The 12,072-nt window shown below is 56.5% G+C and overlaps 2 protein-coding genes across 20 annotated transcripts; one reads left to right on the plus strand and one right to left on the minus strand.

Moving 5' to 3' along the window:
* Nucleotides 1-700: 700 nt before the first annotated feature.
* Nucleotides 701-7,703, minus strand: ABHD14A (abhydrolase domain containing 14A). 17 transcript variants are annotated; one of them, XM_014731636.3, is made up of 7 exons: nucleotides 7,379-7,518; nucleotides 4,902-5,262; nucleotides 4,362-4,463; nucleotides 3,432-3,643; nucleotides 3,139-3,254; nucleotides 1,277-1,512; nucleotides 701-1,056 (listed from the first exon to the last, which is right to left on the minus strand). In XM_014731636.3, the coding sequence occupies exons 3-7, from the start codon at nucleotides 4,407-4,409 to the stop codon at nucleotides 874-876; spliced, it is 795 nt and encodes a 264-aa protein (XP_014587122.1). In that variant the 5' UTR covers nucleotides 4,410-4,463; nucleotides 4,902-5,262; nucleotides 7,379-7,518; the 3' UTR covers nucleotides 701-873. The 17 variants fall into 17 exon arrangements, with proteins under 17 accessions (XP_014587122.1, XP_014587121.1, XP_023476119.1 ...); XM_014731635.3 differs by having other exon boundaries at nucleotides 7,359-7,491; XM_023620351.2 differs by having other exon boundaries at nucleotides 4,902-5,219; nucleotides 7,359-7,479.
* On the plus strand, nucleotides 6,922-11,395 carry ABHD14B (abhydrolase domain containing 14B). 3 transcript variants are annotated; one of them, XM_014731640.3, is made up of 4 exons: nucleotides 6,922-7,237; nucleotides 8,134-8,387; nucleotides 9,658-9,899; nucleotides 10,294-11,395. In XM_014731640.3, exons 2-4 carry the CDS (start codon nucleotides 8,177-8,179, stop codon nucleotides 10,468-10,470), a joined length of 630 nt encoding a protein of 209 aa, XP_014587126.2. In that variant the 5' UTR covers nucleotides 6,922-7,237; nucleotides 8,134-8,176; the 3' UTR covers nucleotides 10,471-11,395. The 3 variants fall into 3 exon arrangements, with proteins under 3 accessions (XP_014587126.2, XP_001494526.2, XP_023476121.2); XM_001494476.4 differs by having other exon boundaries at nucleotides 7,155-7,237; nucleotides 8,152-8,387; XM_023620353.2 differs by having other exon boundaries at nucleotides 7,167-7,237; nucleotides 8,024-8,387.
* The last annotated feature ends 677 nt before the right edge of the window (nucleotides 11,396-12,072 follow it).

The raw sequence follows: 12,072 nt of genomic DNA on the forward strand, positions 1-12,072 counted from the left end.
GGAGGTGTCCCACTGGCCACACACAGGCTGCCCACAGTAGTAGCTGCCCACATGTGTGCCCAGCTGCCCTTTGTCTCTCAGCCAGTTCTGCCCTCTGCTCCAGAGGCTGTCAGTTTGGGGAGGGGCAGGGGTTGAAGACTTCAACCTCTGGGCCCAGAAGAGGCAAGCTTGGAGGGTAGGGGTCAATCCCAGCCCTCCTGGGGTTTAAGTCTGGCCTGCTGACCCACACATACCCAGGCTTGGTTCCCCAACAACGCTGTGTTAATTATTAAACCACATTCCCCACTCCCACCTCTACACATCCTGCTCCCTTTGGCCATAGTTCCTGCATTCCTGACTTGGCTCAGCTGCCAGACCCCGGATTTCCCACAAATCCCAGTGATCATGCAGCAGTAGTAACACTCCCTCTCCCACCCTCCACCCCCAGCCCTGTGCGGCCAAGTGCTCCACTTACCCAGACTCATTCAATCCTAAAACCACCTTTGAGCTAGGTGTTACCATCATGCCCATTTTATAGATGAATAAACTGAGGCACAGAGTGGTGAGGGCAGCCAGCTAGGAAGTAGCCCATGTTCTTAACTTTCCCAGGCTGCTGGAGCACGCCCTCTAGCTCCCAGACCTGAAGCAGTCCCAGACTTGCCTCTCACTCCTGCCCCACCTGCAGCAACGCCAGGAAATGGAACCTGTCACTCCCCAGACATGACAAAAATGCTTTTTTTTTTTTTATTGTGCCTGTGAGATGAAATGAGAGATCCTCACTGGGCCTGGCCCTCTGGCCTCTGTCCTCCAATCCCCGGCTCTGCCTCTTTGGTGGGAGGCTGGTCCAGATCCTCCAAGTTCAGGCCAGGCCTGGGGCCTGGGCTGTGGGCGAGCTCAAGGCAGGTGGTCAAGGAAGGCAAGGAGGACAAGGTGGAAGTCTTGCGGCTTGTGGAGGTAGCAGGCATGGCCTGCGTCACGCAGCTTCACCACGGAGTGGTTGGGCAGGTGGCGGAGCTGCCGCAGCGACTCACGAGCCAAGATGCGGTCCAGCTCCCCATACAGGATGAGAGTCGGGGTCTGTAGGGCAAGGCAAGGGGCCGTGGTCCTGGGGCCTGAGGGGGATGGACCCTCAAGCCACCTCCTTGGCAAATCTTCCCCAAACACCCCATCTCTTCTATCCAGATCAGGGATGGGGCCATGTGTCCTCCAAGTGAGATCTGAGTATCTGAGTTCTCTCCCCCCATGACTTGAGTCAGGGACAGGAAGCCAGCACCTTTGGAGACCCTTCTCCCAGTACCTTCACAGCCCAGAATTGCTCCCGGGTGTAGTTCTGCGTGGAGGTGGGTGCGATGGGCACAAATCCATGCAGCTGGTGGTGGCCTCGCATCAGGAAGGGCAGGGCATAGTGGCCACTCAGGGAGGGGCTCACCAGCACGGCATTCTGCACCTCCAGGTCCCGCAGCACTTGCTCCAGCAGCTCTGCCCGCCCTGCCTCTGTGCTTGCCTCCTTTGATGGTGCTGAGTTCCCAAAACCTGGGAATAGCAGAAGGCACCAGCTGAGGAAGGCTGGGCAGGAGCTTAGGAGTTCCCGCCCACCATAGTGGGGGAAAGAGATGGGGAGCAGTGTCACATGACACATGCTACCCCAAACTTCCTAGAAGCCATTTTTTGTAATGTGATAGGCCTGCTAGAAAAACATCTTTTTTCTTTTTTTTGCTGAGGGAGATTAGCCCTGAGCTAACATCTGTGCCAATCTTCCTCTTTTTGTATGTGGGTAGCTGCCACAGCATGGCTGAGAAGTGGTGTAGGTCAGTGCCCAGGATCTGAAGCTGTGAACCCAGACCCCCAAAGCAGAATGTGCCAAACTTAACCACTATGCCACAGGGCCAGCCCCTAGACACATTCTTCACTCATCATATTGGCAAAACTAAAAACAACCGATAATACACAGTGTTGGGGAAGATGTGGGGAAACAGGCACATTCATAAACGACTGCTGGGAGGATAAGTCCATAAGCATTTTTGAAGGGTAAGGTAATATTTGTCAAACTTTTAAGAATATGTGTCCTTTAACCCATCAATTGTCCTTTGATCTACCCACATGCTCAAAGAAGCATTCCAAAGATGCTTCAGCTTCATTACTCAAGCATTTCAACTGACACTGAAAACTCTAAATCAACCTACATATCCACCACTAGAGGAATGGCCAGATAAAACCTGTCCATCCCTCTGGTGGTACACACTACAGAGAGGGGGCTTCATAGTGGCTGGCATGATCCGTGAGACCTGGCCCAGGGAGAGAAAACCAAGTTGCAGACAGATTCGCTAAGCAGGCAGGACACCAAACATGTTTGCAACCCAACCACAATCCTGCATATTGTCTGTATCTCTTTGTATGGAAATGCCCAAAAAAGGTCTGGCACCCCCAAACTGCTCACAGAGGCGAGAGGAAGAGAAAGGTGGCGTGGGCCTCTGAGGGTGTCACTCTTGTTTGATTTTTTTTTTTAAAGATTGGCACCTGAGCTAACAACTGTTGCCAATCTTCTTCTTCTTCTTTTTTTTTTTTTTACTGCTTTTTCTCCCCAAATCCCTCCAGTATATAGTTGTATATTTTAGTTGTGGGTCCTTCTAATTGTGGTATATGGGATGCTGCCTCAACGTGGCCTGATGAGCAGTCCCATGTCCACGCCCAGGATCCGAACCAGGGAAACCCCGGGCCGCTGCAGCGGAGCGCGCGAACTTAACTACTCGGCCACAGGGCCGGCCCCCTTGTTTGATTTTTTAATGACAAGAATGATGGCATAAATCATTTGTGTAGGTAAAAACCAAAAAGTTAGGTAGTTTGTCATAAAAAGTACAGTGAGATCTCCCCCTGCAATCGCTTGTGAAGTGAGTTACGCCTCTATGTGCTCTGTGACCGTAACAATCCACCCCGCCGTTTTCAAGTAGAAAACAAAATAAAGGTAGAAAATAAAAACACAGACCTTTTCGTGTCGTCATCTTGTGTTGCAACCTGCCACTGCTTGTCCAGACATTGGGGTCAAGATACCCCCCGGCCACACCTTAGGGCTTTCCTACCCCTCCAAGTGCCCCCTCTGGGAAGTTGTCCCTTGCACCTGTTGCATGCTGCCTTCCTAGACCCAGGGGAGGGGGCTCTCACCTGGGAGGTCAAGGGCCACGGCCCGGTAGCCCCTCTGCGCCAAGAGCTGCAGCGTGCCCAACTGCTCCCACGTGTGGGAGTTAAAGGCCTTTCCATGGAGCAGCACCACCTCCACCCTGTGGGCACACAGGAGAGTGTATGTCCTGGGGGTCTGGGAGTGGCCCCCTCTTCTTTTTTCCGAGGTTTCTCCCACTGTCCTCCCAGGCCCTGAGGACCCTGAGTTGAGCTGGGGTTCCACAAAGGGACTCCCCTTAGGCCTAGTCTTTCCATTACACCCTGGGGTCAGCACCCACCTGCGTGCCCGGTGGAGCGGGAGCACCTCGCGGTAAAAGATGGGAGAGTTGCCAGGGGTGAGACCAGCCAGGATTGTGACATTGGGGTCTCCCCAGAGCCAGGAGGTCTGCTCAGGGGGGCCTGGCAGTCCCACATACAGTAGCAGCATGAGCAGCAGGCCCAGGCCCAGCAGGGCTACCTGGGACCGGCTCATGGAGGTCTGTACCATAGTCTGGAGGAGGAGAGGAGAGGGAGAAGAGGCTGGGGCTGAGCCGCCACAGGACCCCCTGGACCCCATCCCAAACCCCACCAGAAGCCCCCAGCAGAGGAAAAGCTCCAGCCCTTGCCTTTTCCTCTGCTCTGGGCAAAGGTCTTGGGGTTCACATCCAACTACTCCACATGCCAGGACAAGGGCTCAGACAACCCACATTGTGAGAAGGAGCATCTGAGATGTCCTCCTGGCACAAAGCATGCTCAGTGACCACCATCATCACTGTGCCAGCTAAAACCACCTCCGTTCATTGAGTGCTGATCACAGCCAGGCCCTGTGCTGACCCTTCACATACAAGGGCTCATGAATCCACACAAGAACACTGGGGAGCAGATATCATTATAGGTCTCTTACAGAAGAGGAAACTGAAGCTTAGAGAGGTAAATTCTCTTGCCCAGAGTGCAGAGTAGCAAGTGGGGGAACTCAAATTTGAACCTAGGGCTGGGTTCCTAACTACCAGGCCACACTCAGTTTGCCAAGGAGGAAACCACGGGGCTGGGGAGTGACGTATGAACTGGAGCCTTGCTGGTGGACAGAATGGTGCAGGACATCAAAGGTGAAAGACTGTGCAAAGCGACGTCCACTGAGGGCATGTTTGGAAATGGTTCTTTTGATCACACTGCCTATAATAATGCTACAATCAGAACGTGTTTAACAATTGATGAGAATAGTGCTCTACCCCAGCTGATGTTAATTGGGAGGAGGGCTCACGGAGAACATCCGTCATGGAGGAAATGCTGAAGTATGAGGGTATGTGGGACCAGGGAGGAGCACGGTAGACCTAGAAATGGAAAGGGCAGCATGGAGGCTGGAGAGATGAATGCCATTCCCCCGCCCCAGCTTCATGCCAAATGACCTGCTTCATGGATTCCTCCAGTCTGGGTACTTTGCTAGCCCAGAAGGCAGACCTCAGGACCCAGGACCCAGACAGAGCAGTTAGCTCTGGCTTTGCGACTCCATTCTGCCACTTCCTGGCTGCGTGTCTTCAGTTTGTCAGTAAAATGGGGAGAAGGGTAACCTCACTGGCTGCCCTCCCAAGCCTCCTGTGAGATTTCAATAAGACAGTGGACTTGAACCGAGGCTGACCTGTCATCACGTCTTGGGCCTAGGATGAGCACACCTGCCTTCTCCCCAGGTTCCAGTAAACACATCTTTATTGAGTGCCAACTGGGCGCCAGCAGCAGCTAGGAGCTGGGGACTCACCTCGGGCCCCACCTACCTCTCTGAGACGCCTTGGGGATGTTTTCCAAGCCTCCACCCCTAGGCTCCCAGGTCAGGTGGTGAGTGGACAGTGGCAGCCCCTCCGGTGCTGATGGAGAGCTAGGAGCTGAGCAGAGGAAGAGCGGGCTCCTCTCTTCTTTCCGACCGGAACAGCTTCTGACGCACGCCTCCAACGCGGCGTTAGCCTATGTTCCCACCAGGGGGAGCATCCTCGCTGGACCTCTTCTTGTGGTGGGCCTGGGGAGCCCGGGCGCCTCTCCGAGTAGGGAGGGGCGGGACTTCGCCCGTTGCCTTGGCAACCCAGGCAGCTGGAGCACTAGAGAACGATAGGGGCCGGGTATCTGGCAACCGAGTCTACGCTACAGATACAAGGGGGTAGGAAGGTGTACCAGCGTTAGGTCCTTGGCATACGCATTGACAACGACACAAAGGTGTACACACAAACATCGAGTCTTGCCCCACACGCTTTTCTGCTGCATAAGCTATTCCCTGCACGTAGGCAGCTTCCTTGCACACGCCTGTGCGTAACCCATCCCTTGAAATACACACCCTCGAAATCACGCATACAGTCAGGCATTAGGAAGGCAGATGGATACACACACGCTTTCAAAATCATATGCAGACCCTGAAATTTGAAGCACACAGTCATACACACAACCCTAAAACCACACACCCACACAAGAAACATACATGCACAGACAGGACACTCACACACGGACTCTCAGAAATACACACAAAGACACGCAAGTAGACACACACCCTCAAAATCACACGCACACACAGAAATACACACAATAGACATATAGAGACACAAGCGGGCAGACAGACCAACATACCCCGGCAACATAGGCGCACAGAAACACTGATACACACCACACCGACACTCACGTACACCCAAACCCCCAGGAACACACGTAGGCAGACGCGCGCGCACACACAACACACAAACACACGCACACTCGCGGCCCCAGCGCCTGCCTCTACCGCAGGACTTTGCCCGAGAGCGGTGGGGGCAAAGGGCGGAGCAAGGATGGCTTGCCCCCAGGCAACCTGCCGGCCTTACTCCCCGGGGACACTCACCGGGGCCGACCAGGACGACCTGGTCAGCCACCGCAGGAGGGGCCCCGCCCACGCGGAACCAGCTGCCAAATAGCGCCGCGACCCTGGCACTGCCGCTGCCGCTCTGCAGGCTGCTGCTGACACTAGGAGGCGGACAGCCGGGTCACGGAGGCGCGCTTGCGCAGTCCGCAGTGGCAGGCCTCCCGCCTAGCAGCCCCGAAGGAGGGGGGACGAGGGAACGGCGCCCCAAAGCACGCAGGCCGGGCCCCTAGTCCAGATTTTCCGGATTGTTTTCGGCCTGAGAGCCGGGGGAGAGCCACCCGGCTTCTTCCCACCAGAACGTCTCCACCCTGGCTCAGTCTCTCGTCTGTAAAGTGGGGTTTAGGATAAGGATTGTCTTGAGGACCACAGATAATTGTCACCACCACAAGCCTTAGAACAGTGTCTGGCGCGGACCTCGCTATGTAAATGCCAAGTATTATCGTTATGCAGCAGCTCCAGGTCTCAGCTCAACCACTTCCCTGACCCCTACAAATGCACACACGTGCACGCACTCCGTCAGAGCCCGCGGTGGCCTCTGGGCTCCTTCACGTCTCTTTATGGCACCTATCCTAGTTGGCGATGTGTGACCAACGTCTAGTCTGCCCCTAGGCTCAGGGCTTGGCGTGGCAGCCAGACCTAGTACACGGAGGCTGAGCAGAGCGCACAGGATTAACTCCTTATTAGCACCCTGTGAGGTGGACAACATCACACCCATTCTACAGGCAAGGAAACAGGTTCAGAGGCGTTGAGAAAACGATCAAGGCCACCTGGCTGGACATTGGCAGAGCCTTGCACTCAAACCTGCTGGGTCTCAACTGCTTGCCAGGCGCAGGACTCTAGACCCAGGCAGTTCAGGCTGGAGATGAGAAGGGGCGGGGGAGCAGTAGGTATGCGACCCCAGAGGAACCCTCCTCCTCGATCCCCTCTACGTGCATGTGGGGCAGGTCGCTGAGGGTTTCGGGGTCGCATCCAGCCCGGTGCTTAGGACACGAGGGGCCGAGGGGCTGCGGGAAACTGAAGCTGCTGTGAGAAGAAAGATGATCTAGCAGCATTGACTGGACCTGCCATGGCTTGTGGCCACAAGAGGGCGCCCAGGAGCAGGGCCCGGCCCCTGCTCCCAGGCCACATCCCCGCTTCCCCGGCCCAGCCCCTTTCCTGTTTCCCCGCCCAGGGCCCCATCCGCCGTTAGCACTCGCCTGTCTGCTGTCTGCGCAAGCCCACGCCGCTCCCCAGGTACCTGCTCTGCGCCCCCGACCTCTCTTCCTCTCTCCAGTTAGAACCCACCCCCACCTACTCCGTTTCTCCTCTTTCTCATCACGACTCCCCAGGTCCCCTCCCTCGGGTCTGCCCCCACCTCTTCCGCGTGCGCCCTACCAGGCACAGCGAGCCAGAACCGAGGTCCTCGGAGGGGACAGAGCGAGCCGCGGCGGCGCCGGTGACCGCGCCCGTGACCGCCGCGTCAGCGCGTTGCGCCCCAGTGGGCAGTGCGCTGAGCACTCCGCGTCCCTTGCGGGCCGGAACTCCAAAGGCTTTCCCAGCTCAGCGCTCCGGTTTCCGCCTCCAGAAAATGTTTTTTTTACTCCAACCCCGACCCCCTCTGACCTGCGGTGCCAACCTGCGACTCTGTAACAGTGCCTTGAAGAGAAAGAGGTTGATAAACAAAATCGTCAGCTACTTATTGTTGGTTGAGCATTTCCTAGGCACGGTGCTAGGCACGGTGCCAGTGTTTTACATGCGTGGCCTCATTTAATCCTATCAACCCCCTATGAGCTAAGTACTATTGTATTATCCCCATTTGTAGAAAAGAATAATAACAATGAGGACAATAATGTAATGGGAGCCCCATGTATTGAGTTCTTTCCAAGGGCAGGCACTTTTCACGTCAGCTTTTTTAACTCGTTAATTCTTGAGGTAGGCTTTATTGTCCTGTATTCCAGATGAGGAAACTGAGGGCCAAGGTCATACCATTAAGTGAGTGGCAGAGGCAGAAATAACACCTAGGTCTTCCTTACCCCAAAGCCTGTTTGTGGAGTTCTGGGAGCCTCCTTCCTGCTTCCCGAGGGACCCCACCCTCTCCGTGGCGGTCTCCCTGCTCCACCTGAGCAGGGTGTTCTGTGGCTCCTCACCAGCCTGGCCTTGAACCACAGGCGCTTCACCAGCACGACGGCAGGTATGGCAGGTGTGGAGCAGCAGGAGGGCACCGTCCAGGTGCAGGGCCAGAGCCTCTTCTTCCGGGAGGCTCGGCCGGGCGGTGGGCAGGCCGCCCGATTCTCTGTGCTGCTGTTGCATGGCATCCGCTTCTCCTCTGAGACCTGGCAGAACCTGGGCACACTGCACAGGCTGGCCCAGGCTGGCTACCGGGCTGTGGCCATTGACTTGCCAGGTACTTCTGGGGCAGGCTTCTGGACAGGGCAGGTGGGGGCCTCAAAGGGGACCCAGGGCTGGGGGCTGTGGGACTGGGAGGACCTAGCCAGGCTGGGTGCTGAGACTGACAGGGCGCAGCACACACAGCAAGGGCCTTCGAACTTCTCTAGCCCTGATCCGGATGTGGTCTGGACACTGGCTAGTTGCCTATAACTGTGTTGCCCGGGGCAGTGTCTCAGTGTCTCTGAGCCTCTATTTCCTCATCTGTAAGGGGAGATAACCACACTCATTTTGGGAGCTGGCTCTAGTGAGAATGAAAGGAGATTATCCACATGAGTATGTGGCCAGTACCTGACGCATCATAACTGGCGCTCAGCTGATTGGAAGTAAGATGTTTTGACAGAGCCATAACTACAGGCTCTGTTGGAGGCCCTGAGGAGAGAGACTGAGTCTCCTGGCACCTTTTGGGGCAGGGCAGGGCTTCGTGGGAGGCTAAGCCTCCAGTCATGATCCCACATACAAAGCCCTAAGCTAGGTTCTGGGAGAGGTGGGACAGCACCAGACTGCTTCTAGTCTTAACCTGGACCGGCAGGCTCCAGCCCATGGTGCCAAGTGTGGAAGGGCCAGCATGGCTGACCTGCTCCCCTCACCAGCCAGGGCTGGTATGGTTTCAGTGTCCAAGGGCGGGTCTGCAAGCCTGGATGGGATTGGTTCTGACGGTTGGGCTGAGCTTCAAGGCAAAGGTCTTGAGCTAATCTTTCTGGGGAAGGTAGAGACTGACTAATTGGAGGGGAGGTACGAATGCAGAGCCACCTCCTCAGCCACTGTCCTCAAGGCACCCACCCTGCCAACCCTGGGTTAGGTGCCTCTTAAGCAGTTAACTCAGTTTTCACAACAATCTTAAATGGTGAATACCATTGTTATCTCCTTTTAGCAGATGGAGACACTGAGCAGCCCAGAGAGGGCTCAGGGGACTTTCCCAAGGTCACATAGGTGGTAAATGGAGAATTGGGACTTGGACCCAGCAGTGTTGGCCTTCAGAGCCTGATTCTTTCCAGGACACTGTCCTGTTGGGGAAGATGGGTACAGACATGGAGGGAAATGCCTCATGTTTGCCACAGATATGACAGATCTAGGCTTCTGTAGGAATAAACCCAGGCACACTGTGTTGCAGGAACCTGGCATAGAGAGATTGACCTAGGAGGGCTTCTTGGAGGAAGGGACCCTCTTTCCCCTGTTTCCCCACTCACCGTACTTGTGTTGTCTCTCCTACACTTGAATCTTTGCAGGTCTGGGGCGCTCCAAGGAAGCAGCAGCCCCTGCACCTATTGGGGAGCTAGTCCCCAGCAGCTTTCTGGGAGCTGTGGTGGATGCCTTGGACCTGGGCCCCCCAGTTGTGATCAGCCCGTCCTTGAGTGGCATGTACTCCCTACCCTTCCTGACGGCCCCTGGCTCCCAGGTCCGGGGCTATGTGCCAGTGGCCCCCATCTGCACTGACAAAATCAGTGCTGCCGACTATGCCAGTGTGAAGGTACACCTATGTGGGAGGCTGAGATGCCCCTGCCCCCCTGCCCGGAGCAAGGAAGGGTCCATCCCAGGGCCTTTCCTTATATGGGGGTGGGGTAACCAAGGGGTGGCTTCTGGGAGGAGCTGAACCACTAAACTCTGCCCTTTGGTTTACTTAGCAGCAGATTACTGTGCCAAGCCCTGTCCTAAACTGTGTGCTGGGGCAGACACAAATCCATGCCCCTGTCCCTTGGGAGCTGGGGCCTCTTCCCCCACCCACTGGGCCAGCCTGTCCCTCCTCCTCATTTGGGTGACCCGGGGAGAGTCTGAAGTGATGGGGAGGGCTGGAGATGATGTCTAGGAGACCAGGGCAGGTGTGGCAGGTCCCTGTTGACTCTGCCTTCCTTTCTTTTCTCTAGACCTCAGCTCTTATCGTATATGGAGACCAGGACCCCATGGGTCAGACCAGCTTTGAGCACCTGAAGCAGCTGCCCAACCACCGGGTGTTGGTCATGGAGGGGGCAGGGCACCCCTGTTATCTTGACAAACCTGAAGAGTGGCATACAGGCTTGCTGGCTTTCCTGCAGGGGCTATGACGCCCAGCCCTGCTGACGGGAGTGGGCTGCTTGCCTGCCTTGGGCTCTCTCTCTCATTCTGTCCCACTCCCTCCATGGGCTCCTGCTCATCGTGCATATGCAACAGGTGTGTCTGTCTGGCTATCTGGGTTCTTGTTTTTTGGGGTCTGTCTGTCTTTTCCTCTTTCTTTTTCTCTTGCAGTGACAGACTGAGGAGGTGAAATCAAGAGAAAAAAATTCAAGGGACGTAATCTGGTGGAGGGTAATTCATTAGTTGAGCTTCTCCTATAGGCTTTCCTGCTGGGCTTGGACTCCTTCCTCTGCTCTGTCCAGCCTCCCCCTCCTGCCTCCCACCTCCTGCTTTGGCTGCTCGGGCAGGATACTCACACCCCCTACCCCTCCCTCTTAGGCCACAGATACATACATGCCCACATGCATGCTTATACAATGGAGCCATCTGTGTTCCCAAATATGACCCTTCACTTGGGAGCAACCACATGGTACATGCAACTCTGGACTGACATGCACACTGTCACGTGCAGCTTTGCATTGCATGCACATACACACATGGATACTCGTGCTTCCACATAAGCACTTGCACAGGCACATATGCCCTCCCAACCATGCAGCATCCCAGTGTCTGGGAAGGTGGAGACCCCAAGGGTCAGCTCTTGCAAGAGATCCCCTGCCAGGCTTAGAGTGTGGCCAGCCCTGGACTCCATTCAGCCACAGGTTGCAGCTGGCCCTAGACCAGAATTGCCCCCCAAAAGGGGAGGGCCACCCCTTCAACCCTTAGATCTCCCTGCTTTTCTCCCCCCTTCTGGGCGTTCCACACCTCCCCAGGTGTTTAGGCCTGGGTCTTCTCAGCCAACTTGTTTCCTGCTCTGAGGTTTGGGGGATGGGGAGACGAGAGTAGAGGTCGGTGAAATAAAGTGATGCAATTAGACCCCGCAGGCTCTTGCTGTCTCCAGAGCGCCGCCCCTCCCCCGCGCCTTGGGACCGTCACGGTGGGCCCCTCCCCCATCCTGGCGGGACCAGATGGTCCCCCTGCCCTTTGTCCACCAGGCCAGATGGAGGGGAAGGGAGATTGGATTCCCCTCCCCACCCACACACACCCAGGTGCCAAGAGACTCAGCTATGAGGGGAGGTGGAGGTCAATGGGACCAGGCTGAGCCGATTACGGAGGAGAGGGGGAGGTAGATTTGCTCCCCAGGAGGCAGCGGCAGGGGTGCAGTGGGGCAAGGAGAGGGCTTGGGAACAGCCCAGCTCCTCCCCGTCCCCGTCCCCGAGTAGAGTACTCAACTGCGCCGCGTCCCTTGCGACCCTAGCCCCAAAAGGAATTCTGGGGGTAGCTTTGGGGGAATCACGGGGCGGGGTGCACAGGGTCACACCGCTCTCAGGCCCCTCCCCCAGCTGGTCGGGTAACCTGTCCTGAGCGGATGAGGGCCGGGCCTCGCGGAAGCTGTGGGTGGCTGAGGGGTGCGGGTCTTGGTGGGCGACAGCCCCACGCGGGGATGGATGGCACAGAAGCGAGGAGAGCCAGGAACCGGGCCCGGCGGAGGGTCGAAGTCCGAGCTCCGAGGGACCTGAGCCGGAGCGGGGCAGCGCGGGGGCTGGCGGCGG

This window comes from Equus caballus, chromosome 16 (genome assembly GCF_041296265.1).
Source record: "Equus caballus isolate H_3958 breed thoroughbred chromosome 16, TB-T2T, whole genome shotgun sequence".
Lineage (NCBI taxonomy): Eukaryota > Metazoa > Chordata > Mammalia > Perissodactyla > Equidae > Equus > Equus caballus.